Here is a 12,745-nt window from a genome sequence, read left to right on the forward strand (position 1 = left end):
CTTAACAAATGTTTAGTTTTTCATATTGGTTGAGGGTATGATAATTGTAGAGTTCTCACCCTATGAATTAATTTCTCAAAACTGAATTTGGCTAAACGTCCATTTCTTTAATATGATAGTTCGAATTGCCATTATTATATGCTTTAAACGTGTTTTCACACACTTATACAAATCAAACACGCTGGGATCAGGCCTTTCCCGAGAAATTAAACCTTTTATCATGCAATATTCATTTCTTAATGAAAAGAAAAAATAAAAGGAAAAAGGACTGGGTAAAGAAGAAAAACGAATTTATTCATGTTTTTGGTAGTAGTATGTTACATGCCTAAGAAGTTAATGTTGTTACCAAGGTTGACAGCTAATTATTGGTTTAATGTGCTCTTATCTTGTGAATAATGCTAAGTGATTCATTATTATCAAGACAAATCACAAGCGTTACATATTAAGGCAATGATTAAAATGTGCCAGTTGTCTTTACAATATGAGCCTTTACGTAAAGTGAGATTGCTCATAAACGAGCTTACCATGCATTTTCCTACTTCCTTATGTGATAAAATAGAATAAACAGAGTTAAACTCTGTACAGTGACAATATAAATGAATTTTTGCATTACTAAGTCATTAAAATAGTTATTACAAGTAATTTTTGTAAAAGGTTAGACTAGTAACCTAAAAAAAATGTTTTACCTACTCCATATATATATATATATATATTTGCTGGATAAAATTTAGCTTTCTGCTGGAATTAGCTAGTTGTACAGCTGCAATAGTTTTTTGCTGTAAAAATAAAATTTAGGCAGTATCTGTTATAGTTAGATATTGTGGATTGGGCAAATACCACTTGTCTATTGTTGGAACATTGGCTTCAGACGGGTCCCGATTTTGGCCACTTGCAGCGGCCTTGGAGGGCTAACCACAGTAGTCATTTGTGTCCTTTTAGTTTGTGACAGGGAAATTCTAGGAGTAGATCCACAGGATGTAACATCTATGAGAAAAATGAAGGAGTATGGGTATTTGTTGCTTACTAGAAAACCTGTGAAAACAATAATCATATCCTTCTTTTACTGGCAAGGGGAGAATTTCAATCTTATGACCATAAGCAGGCCACCACTAATGCATAAACTATTGAGGGAATTCAGAGGTTAATTATTTGCCCCAGAGGATAAACCATAAATGCTTTTCAAGTTGATTTTGGAATGTGAAAGCATTTATTCATGTTGCCTGATAGTCATAATAATTATAAATTTTTGGATCAAAAGGCTGAGAAGTGTTTTTGTATTTTGCTGGATGTATGCCCCATTCTTTTGGTGAGATTATTTTGTTAATCCACACCGTAGTATGTGTGACATGTGATTGGATCTGCTTATCTTTGTGGGGTTTGAATAAGCAGGATCTGGTGTCTGTTAGAATGAACTCATAGTATTTTTTAGTACAGTTAGGAGTTTTTTATATGAAATTGGCTAAACGGCTAATTATTTAATTAGTTACCTCTTGCAGGTTGGGATGCCAACATTCTAGTTTGATTTGAATAAGTGCGTAGATACTTTCATTCTTAATGTAAGTGGGTTTCTAGGAGGAAGAATCTTTGCTTGAAGAAATGAGTATTGACACTGGTGAAAAAAGTGCTTGATTGGGTGCCGAATGCACCATGACATGCTGTGTTTTGTGGGATGTTGGATAAACATCCAATACATGCAATGAGGCTTTTAGCCTCCAGTGATTTTTGTGTGGTACTTTTAGCAACCATAGGATGTGAGGAGGTTGTGTGGCTCCAGGCCGCCATAAGATTGGAAGAAAACGTGTGGCTTCATGCCGCCACATTGAAACAATAGTTTTGATATAATTGATATTGATCTCTCAATTGTTTTCTATAAAGGCCATGCATGGTCATTGAATTTTTGAATCACATGAGTTTGCAACAATGCATGAATTCTTCATACGACCAAGGAGAAGACATGGTCTGGGCTAGTTGAGATTGAGCTTATTGAGATTTTTCTTCCTCAACTAAATCTACCCATTTCTTTGGATTAGAAATTGGAATAGGCTCTGAGTTTTCTATAAGATAAGTTTGGGAAACTACACTGATGGCGTAGTCTGATGCTTTACTGTATTTGGGCTGGCTTGGTCCAGCTGTGTCTTTTGAGGATTGCTTGAAGGCAACGAAAATGGCTTATTGTTGGGATATAACAGGTATTTGGGATTATTTGGGTACAACTTCAGTCATATCTTCCTTTGGCGGAGGAAGAGCAGGTATTTGAGAATCTGAAAGCGCTATCTTCTTTTTCCTAGGGATTTTATCTTCCTTACAAGAATTATAGGGTTAAGAAAATCTGGAATAGAGATGAGCCCCCTTGGATATGCTCTATATCAAAATCATAAATGGATAAAATAGTTTCCATCGAGAAAATATACGTTTAGAAGCAAGATTTTGTACATCTTTTTGTAAAACAGATTTTGCAGCTTTGCAATCAATTCTTAATAAAAGAGTTTGATTTAGTAAATCAGCTTGAAATTTAGTAATGCATAAAACAATTGTTAAAAAAAATTTTGATTGTAGGATAATTTTGTAGTAAATTATTCCAATAATTTTATGCAAATGCAATAATATATTCCTTGCCATCTTTTTTCTACTTTAAAATGCCACCATAATCAATATCTGATGCATCGGTTTTAACTATTTTGAATGCAGAAGGATCAGGTAGAGACAAACAAGGAAGGTCATTGACTTTCAATTTTATTTCCTTGAAGCATTAGTATGGATAGAAGTCCACGGGGGTGGAGATTTTTTAAACCTACCATGGAGAGGTTTTAGCAAATTGCTAAGACATGGAATAAAATCTGATACATAATTATGTAATGACTCGGCCGTCATTTTGAATCTTTTAGTCTATTAAATTATAAGAGTTTATCGGAGTTTGACTTTTATGTAGACGATACCAGAATAGTATTTTGATGGTTTCAATAGCTTCGTATAGTGATTTTCGACTTAGGCATATGTACGAATTTGGATTTGAAGGCTCCTAGGTTGTTTTGACTTGAATTGGCGAAGGTTAAAAAGTTAAAGGTTTGGAAGGTTGATAGGTTTGACTGAGGGTTGGCTTTGATGGTATTCGGTTGGAATTGTAGTTTCGGGAGTTGGAATAGGTCCTTTTTGTCATTTGGGACAATTTGAGGTCATTCTGAGTTTTTTATACATGTTCAGCTTAAGTTTTGAATTTGAAAATTTTGGAATAGTTCCTTAGGCGTAAATTGAGGTGTGATTTTTATATTATTTTGTGTGATTTAAGGCCTCGAGTAAGTCCGTGTTATGTCTTGGGATTGGTTGGTGTGTTTGGACGAGGTACCAAGTGCCTCGAGTGTGTTTTGGATGGGTTTCACACCATTTCACCATGTTTTAGATTGTTGATTTCTGATGTCTGGTTTTCTTCATTGCGATCGCGACAAAGCAGTCACATTCGCGGAGGGAAATTTGATGGAAGGTGTCTTTGTTCATCGTGTTCACGGAGAGAAAATTGCATTCGCGGAGCTTGGGGAGGCTATGGCCTTCGCGGTCGTGAGCTTGGTGTTGCTTTCGCGTTGAAGGTGAGGTATATTGGGGCGTCAGGCTTTTAGCCTTCGCGATTGCGGGTGGACGACTGTGTTCGCGTAGGCTTAGAGGTAGAGTGCATTATGTTCGCGACCTTGATCTCGAGTTCACATAGGGATTTTTTGAGGCAACGTTTGTTTGTGCTTTGCGATCGTGAAGTTGGTCCCGCGATCGCGAAGGGTATGCCTGGGCAGAGCTTAAGTACTCTATTTTCGAGGGTTTTAGTCATTTTAGCATATTTTTAGATATAGAGCTCGGATTTAGGCAATTTTTGAAGGAATTTTCACAATTTGTATTGAGGTAAGTGTTTTTATTAGGATTTGTTTATTATTCATGATTCCAATCTTGAATTTAGCATTTGATTGATGAATTTAAGTAAAGAAATTAGAGAATTTAGTAAAAACATTTCTAAAGTACAAATTGATGATTTGAGGGTTGATTTGAGATCAGATTTGGATGAAACATACATATTTGGACTCGCATGGAAATGAATGTTCGGAATTTATGAGCTTAGATGGGTTCCGATGTGTAATACCGGTGTTGACTTTTTGGGTTGACTTTGCATAATTGATACATGATTCTAACTTTATCATTTGTAATTTCTTCCTATGGCTTTTATAGATGGTATTAAGTTATTTTGGATAGATTTGATCTGTCTAGAGGTTGATTCACGCGGGGAGGGCTTCTTAGAGAACTGATTTAGCTTGCTTGAGGTAAGTATTGTCACGCCCCGTTTTCTCATGAAAGCGGGTTTCGATGTATGATAACTCTTTTAAATGGGTGTTAAAAGAGAAGAGTCGCCACCTAACAATTTTAAAGTGCATTAGGGCACCTATTTTCAAATAACTTTGTTTTAACTAGTCAACGTCACCAAAGATCGTGTAAGGGCTCAATGTACCTCAAAGAGAAGGTATTAGGCACTCTTCGAGGTCCACAATTGCGGGTCTTGGCTGAAGTTTACACTATGCGGATTATAGGATTATGATTGTCCTAAGTGATCATATAAGTGAAGGAGGACATGGAATTTAAAGGTTCTATTATGAACACGTGCAAAGAAAATCAGGCAATAATTAGACTATATAGATAATAAATACAAGTCTTTATTACTATGTACAACTATATTCGATGACTAAGTGTGAAAAGCAAACATATAAAAGGGGGGGGGGTCCTAAGTTTTTTAGTCTAAAGAAACACCACGTGCAATATAAATAACACTTCGCAACTCCCTTGAGGTAGGGGTTGCTCATATTATTTAGCGGGCATAGACTTTCACCTCCTGTTACCCGATTACTATGTTAAAGTTGCTTACCTAAAGGCGCTCTAATTCAATTCTAGGTTGTGTCCTATGCGTGCATTATCCGTCTCATACCTATGGTCCAGGAGGCTTTGGACATACTATTAGGTGGTTCTAGACTCTTCTTAGGATGCTCAAAAATGATAAAACTAGCCCACATTCAAAAAAAACATATATGACTACACATAAATGCAAGGAAAGGCTCAAGTTAACCTCCACACGTAAGCAGCAAATCGCATGCAGGTAGATTTAGCAGTAGGCAGTTTCTAGACACATTAGAATTGTTAAGTCCTATAGGTATGATTTCTATGTGATTCCAATTTCTAGTATTGTACAAGCAATATTGCAGCTTTAGACTAATTCATAGGCAGATTAGAAGCATTGTAAGTCTTATAGGCATGAATTCTAATTGTTTGCGCAATGAGGCAGTGGAACGATCCCAAAATTTTGAATTACCAATGTTGATTTTTATAGACATGCTTCTTAGGCAGGTGACAATATCCTATAGGTAGGATTTCTGATAATTGACAATTGAAATTAATTTTACGATAATTTATCCCTATAGGCATGTCATCTCAGTATGGCAATACCATGAAGCAACAAAATTAGTTGATTATGATCCTATGGTCATGATATCTAGATGGGTAGTATACTAAAAGCAATAGAAGTGACTGAACAATTGATTAGTTGGAGTCATATAGGCTTGGTATCTGGATTAACAAAGAATATGTTATTACATCCTATAGGTAGGCTGTCTAAACATATAGTGGTAACATAGAAACAAGTATGGAAAATACTTGGACCAGCGTGCTTGAACAATGTACAAGTGAGGTATGCATGATTCCTATAGGCATGATTTCTATGAGTATGTAAGATAGGAGCATGTAGAACAAAGTGGCAAACAAAGCATGTAAACCCCTATAGGCATGCTCTCTACCCGTTCATATTAAGATTAAAGGATACCCATTCCCCATTCCACTAATTTCCCAATTGTCTCGTTTACAAATTGTTACAGGCCCAAAATAATTAATATGAGTATAAATATTACACACCAAACAACTGATTGCCCAAGAGCAAGCCCAAGTGAAAATAACCCAGCACTGCCTGGACCTTCAATATGTTCATTTTCACTCAAATAGCAGACCTAGATCCAAATGCATCTCAAACAGGAAAGTGTGTCCATTTGCACAGCCCATGACCACGCATGAACTCATGCCAAACCCAGCAATTACAGATAAACCACTTAACCATATAAGCTAACGAACCACACATAGCAATCAATTAAACAGTCTTGAAGTAATACCTCATAGGGACGGGATTCAGCAGGATTTACATAAAAGCATATTGGCACTTGCATTTTGAAAGATAGGGTGACAGGATTGGTCAAACAAGGGCTTGAACATGAAACTAGGAGAACCAGTAGAACTTAGTCTCTACATGACATGAAAAACTAACAACATAAGCTCATAACAAGTGAAAGAGTATAGCATGCGCAACATTAGTAGAGTTGGAGAGGCATGTCACTTAGGTTAGCATGGTATGCACACATACATGCTTAATTTTTCAAAACAACAAGTTTATAGTAAAGCGTGAGCCAGAATTAGCCTAAAAGAGACTCAAAAACTAGGAGTCTAAGACATGAAGGTCTGATAGAGTCATAGTCAGAGAATGGAATTACACATACTAAACAAGCAAGTATGCATGGTCTACGACAGTCATCAGGTAGCCTAACATGCTGAGTATAACATAAAGATTCCAAGGTCTAAAGAATTCATGGTGGGCATACATATCCACTTAAGTTAAAAGAAACAAGCAGATCCCAAGGCTTTTGCCTGTTAATTATGCATGATAGAAGAAGCTCAGTATATTGAAAGTCAATTAGAAGTTTTAGGCAATACTAAAGGGTGCAGGACTGAACAAACACAACATCAGAGAGCAACATATTTGGCTAAACACTGAGATAATAATGGGCACATAAGGCTCATGTAAGCAGGAAATTAGTAGAACATACATGAAGGATTCATCAGAACGAAATTCACTCAAGCAAGTTTTGGGCAGGAGATAATATCCTTAAGAATGCAACAATCCATGGCAAGGCATGAGAAAAGGGCTCTTGAAGAGCAATAGGTAATTAAAAATCATTCAATATACACATATAACAGGCATGCATCGAAGCTCAGAATTCAAATAGGTTCATATACTAGAAAAAGACAGGGGTACAGGATAATGCTAAGGCAAACATGAATACAAACAGAGGCAAACAATATCATATTGATTCAAGCAAAAGAGAATAGAATTGCAAGAGTCTCGTTACTCACCAATTTGCAGGATTAACAAGCTAATAAGGTAGAAATTAAGAGCCAATTGCTTGCTTATCAGCAACAAGGAGGGAGCAGCAGAAATTCCAAAATTCTCAATGTGTCAGAGTTTCCAAGGATCTCAGATGAACCCCGGGTAGTACTCATACTGAGAAAGGTGTAATAGTCAAGTTCTGGTGGCCTTGGCTTTTAGCCGGCCAAAACCAAAGCCTCAGAATAATTTAGAATGAATGAGAGTGAGCGAGTAGTGGTAGTAACAATAGTCAAGCAATGGTCGTCCAGACTTAGTAGGGGAACGGGGAAGGGAGGTTTATATAGTAGTAGAAATTGAACGAACAAACATGGAAAACAATCAATCAAGCACAAATAAGAAAAATAAATATCACATGCAATCAATATATTATAGTCGGTAAAGGAGAAATCAAAAGTCAAACCCTAGTTCGGTCCAACCAACTGTAAATCCAACCAGAAATGCAAAATCGTTTCTCGCTGAGTGTATATAGATGAAATCATTGTCCAAATTCCTAGAATCGAGTCTTCATGGTCCGTTTTGTAGTGAATACTTTCCAAACCCAAGTAAGCACCTAAGTGATACAATAAACGAGCAACCAGTAGCGAAGGAACACAAATATGATTAGCAAATAATGGGTGAATCCCATTGTTAACGAGATTCGGTGAGGTATTGAAAAGGGAGGCTGCTAGGGTTCTTCAGAGAAAGAGGGTAGGTTCTAGAGAATTTAGGGGCGACGGATGGGTAGAAATGGGTTAGGGTTTTTGGGTGAGGGGATATAAAAAGATGGGTAGGTTTATTATGGGTCGTTGATCAATTGAGATCAATGGCCATGATCAAAGGGGAAGAGGGGCGGGTCATTTGAAAGGTCCGACCAGTTTGGCTTAAAGAGACATTTGGTCTGGGCATTGGGGGTTATTGGGCCAGTTTTTGGTCCGAAAATTGGCTTAGTTTTGGGCTAGATTTTAAACAAAAGAAATTATGGGAAAATAAATTAATAAAATATCTAAATAAATATAAAAATATTATTTATGAAACTTAGTATTTTGAAATAATAATTGAATATTATAAAATATATAAAAATTATTTTGATCCTGAATAAAAATGATAAAGTCAATTAATTGTAAAGTATAAGCTATTAAAAATGTGTAAATAGTCCAAAAATGCATATGTAACTATATAAAATGAAGTAAAATTTTATAAAGCATATATGTAGGTGTAAACAATAAATTTGGACGATTAATTCATCATAAAATAATTTGAAGGAGTAATTAGTAAATATTTGAATGATTTAAATGCAAGAAAATCATTTTTAAAGCCTAAAAAATTATGAAAATTACTAAAAGTCCTTATATGACTCTTTTAATTTGGTGATGATGCGGAAATAATATTTTGAAAGTATATATGATATTTATAAAAATATGAGGGCAAAATTGGATATCAATAAGTATCTTATCAAATCTTGGTTGAGGCACTAGTTGCCTGAGTTATTTGTGATAGCTACGTGCTATGGGTGGGGCAGGGTTGAGCCCATGTGTGTTCACCAAGGTATTATTCATGCTAGGGGTAGTGCTTAGGATATAGTATGCCTTGAATTGATTGTTATGCTTTATGTTGTGATGTTTCTTATATTTGTATCCCTTTTGTGAGCTATTTGAACCATATTTGAGGTCAGATAAAGGTTAATCTCCTTATTGAACCTGATAATTACTACTTTCGTGATGCAATTGCCTGATTTGAGTTATGATTACACACTTTGAACATGCATACAACTTAGCATGTCACGTAGACCAGTCCAGGAATATGCAATTTGATATTTATTGATCATGTACATGTATACTTGTATATCAGCTTTCTATGATATGGATTGGACAGGTAGCACGTGACCATGCCGTGCGAATTGTGATATTGATCATGTTACCATGTCGGGCGGATTATAATATTGAGCCTATGCCCACGTTCGGCAGATTATGATATTGAGCACGTGACCACGCCGGACGAATTGTGATATTGAGCATCTAACCATGTTGGGCGGATTGTGATATTGAGTCTGTGACCATATTGGCCGGATTATGATTATTGGCATGTGACTATGCCTTGCAGCATGTGGATATAGATCCATTCCCCCAGAATTACCCTCTCATGTTCCTTCTTGATAGTGTACACGTGGTTTGAGAAAAACTGATCAGTGGTTTGGTTCGGTTATTGAGATTTTGAGAAAAAGCTGGCTAGTATTTGATTTGGTTATTGCATTATATCTTTATTGGCAGTTTCCTTGATTGTTTACCTGAGTTGTTTGCGTATATTCTTTATATGCTAGATTGTTGACCGTGCAAAGTAAGTTAAGTCATTATGTCCACCAAAGTGGTTTCTATCTGTGATTCATGACTTGTTCATATTATTTTTCTTTACTTGTTGGAATTATGAATTGTACATGTGATTAGCGAGTATCACTAATACTTCTTGCTTCTTTTATCTTGCAGAAGTTAATTATGATACATGTTGAGTACATGGGATTGATTGTGCTCATACAACTCTCTACACTTAATTATGCAGATCCAGGTGCTGGACCGAACCACCAGTAGTTGAGGCTTGTTGCTGAGTTATCTTTGGAGAGATAAGGTAGAACTGCATCTCGACCGCAGTCTTGGAATCTTTTTTCATTTTATACTGTTTTCTTTAATTCAGATAGTATTGTTATTTGGCATTTCAGACTTGTATTTCTATTTTAGAGCTCATAACTCTGTATTTATCAGTTCCATAGGATTTATTATGTATCGACGCTACTATGTTATGTTGATGTCACTAGACTTGTATTTATTACGTTATTTCTGTTATAATAATTTGTTATTATTATGTTCGACTTGCCTAGAAAGTGCGTTAGGTGTCATCATGATCGATTGGTGGTTTTGAGCCATGACAAGTTGGTATAAGAGCCCTAGGTTCATAACTTCTACAATTCATGAGTATGTTTAGTATAGTCTTGCGGATCGGTAGGAGATGTCTGTACTTATCTTCGAGGGGCTACCAAATTGTTAGGAAAAACTTCACTTTCTTGCATTCTTATCGTGCAGATTTGTTATTTCTGAAGTTTGAACCTTTACTCTTATATTCTCTCATAGATGGTGAGGACACCATCAGCCGGATTGAACGAGCTGGCACCAGTACCACCAATCAAGGCTGTGAGAGGTCGAGGCAGAGGTGGGGCTCACACTAAAGCTAAAGCAGCACCTGTTGAGTCACTAGTCGCTCAAGTGGAGGAGCAGGTTCTGAATATTATTGAGCCAGTAGGACCAGCTCAGACACCGGTCGTACCTATTGTTATACCTAGTCATCAGCAGGGTTTGGCTATGATCCTGAGCATGTGCACAAGCTTGGATCAGGCGGGAATGGTACCAATTTCACCAGCTACCTCACAGGCTAGGGGAGGAACCCAAACTCCTGTCACTCGTACACTAAAGCAGCTAGCTCAGGGTTATCAGACACCAAGGGTGTTATCGATTCATCTAGTTTTTACTGCTCGGGCCAAGGTTGGTCCATCTATGACTGATGAGGAGCACAAAAGGTTGGAGCAATTTAAGAGGCTTGGTCCTCCCGAGTTTAGTGGAGGAGAGTCAGAGGATGCTCAAAGTTTTCTGAATCATTATCATCGGATTCTTCGCACAACGGGTATTGTGGACATCACTAGAGTTGCCTTTACTACTATTCAGCTGAAAGGGGCACCCTACAGATGGTGCCAGACCTATGAGTCAGCCAAGCAAGTTGGCGTAGCACTACTTACATGGCATCGGTTCTCAGTTCTCTTCTTAGAGGCATTTTTCCGATAGACTCGCAAAGAGGAGTTGTGTAAGGAGTTCGAGCATCTATGATAGGGGGATATGACTGTGACCCAGTGCGAGATTAGATTCGTAGATTTGGCACGTCATGCAATATGGTTGGTTCCCACTAAGAGGAAGAAGATCAGCAGGTTCATTGATGGCCTCAACTATGGTCTACGTTACAGTTTGGCTTGAGAGGACAAAATGGATGCTAGGTTTGACCAGGTGGTCGAGATTTCTAGGCAGTTGGAGCATGTTCGCAGGCTTGAGCAAGAGGAGTGGGAGGCCAAGAGGCCCCATGGTTCAGGTGGTTCTAGCAGTGCCTCATCTAGAGGCTAGTCATATTACAATAGATATCGTCCTTTTAGGCCATCCTCAGGCTGCTTGACATATTCCTCGTGGTTCATCAGTTAGCCACAGTTCATATAGTGCTCTCCCAACTCAGTCATCATTCAGTGCATTGCCGGCATAGAGTTCTTACCGTACTCCATCTGCGTAGGGTTTCACATGCCGTATTCAGGTTATCAGGGTCAGCAGCCTTATATAGGGGGTTGTTTTGAGTGTGGAGACTTGAGTCATCTCAAGAGGGATTGTCCAAACTCTGAGTAGGGTCCCACAACAGAGCTTGCAGCCTATGATTTTAGCACTAGTAGCTACACCACCTGCACAACCAGCTAGGGGTGGGGCTAGTCTGTTCGAGGTCGCCCTAGAGAGGGAGGTCGGTCAGGCAGTGGTCAGGCCCATTGCTATGTATTTCCGCTAGGCCAGCGGCAGTTGCTTCTGACGCCGTGGTCACATGTATTGTTTTCATGTGCCACAAGGATGTCTTAGTATTATTTGACCCTGGTTCAACTTACTCTTATGTGTCATCCTATTTTGCTCGTTACTTGGATATGCCTTGTGATTCTTTAGATATGCATGTTCATATGTCTACATTGGTGGATGATTATATTATGGTAGATTGTGTATGTCGGTCATGTGTGGTTACCATTGGGGGTTATGAGACTAGAGTCGATCTTTTATTGCTTAGTATGGTTGATTTTGAGGTGATTTTGGGTATGGATTGGCTATCTCCGTATCGTGCTATCCTTGATTGTCACGCTAAGACCGTGATGTTGGTGATTTTGGGGTTGCCTAGGTTGGAGTGGAGAGGTTCCCTTAGTCACACTCCTAGTAGAGTGATTTCATATTTGAAGGTACAACGGATAGTTGAGAAGGGATGTTTGGCGTATTTGGACATTGTGAGGGATGTTAGTGCTGATACTCCTACTGTTGAGTTAGTTCTAGCAGTGAGGGATTTCCTAGATATGTTTCATGCAGACCTGATGGGCATGCCACAAGACAGAGATATTGATTTGGTGTTGTTCGCTCAGCGCATCTCTATCCCACCGTATCACATGACACCAACATAGTTGAAGGAGTTGAAGGAGCAGTTACAAGAGTTGCTTGATAAGGGTTTCATCAGGCCTAGTATATCAACTTGGGGTGCACCGTTACTATTTATGAAGAAGAAAGATGGTTCTAATAAATAAAGTGAACATGTAAAATTCTTCATCTTTAGATCTTAATAATAGTGTCCAAACTAGAATAGTCATTAACAAGCACTATAGCATATCTCTTACTACCGTTGCTTATTGTCCTTATTGGTCCACACAGATCTATATGGACAGTTCTATCGACCTGGTAAAACTCACCATTTTCTTACTATTGAAAGAAGATT

At 37.8% G+C, this 12,745-nt stretch overlaps 1 protein-coding gene across 1 annotated transcript; it reads left to right on the plus strand.

The window, feature by feature from the left end:
• The first annotated feature begins 11,229 nt into the window (after positions 1-11,229).
• Positions 11,230-12,437, plus strand: LOC138887377 (uncharacterized). Its single transcript, XM_070169120.1, has 2 exons — positions 11,230-11,332; positions 11,938-12,437. The coding sequence occupies exons 1-2, from the start codon at positions 11,230-11,232 to the stop codon at positions 12,435-12,437; spliced, it is 603 nt and encodes a 200-aa protein (XP_070025221.1).
• The last annotated feature ends 308 nt before the right edge of the window (positions 12,438-12,745 follow it).

The sequence above is a fragment of the Nicotiana sylvestris genome, chromosome 3, assembly GCF_000393655.2.
Source record: "Nicotiana sylvestris chromosome 3, ASM39365v2, whole genome shotgun sequence".
Taxonomy (NCBI): Eukaryota; Viridiplantae; Streptophyta; class Magnoliopsida; order Solanales; family Solanaceae; genus Nicotiana; species Nicotiana sylvestris.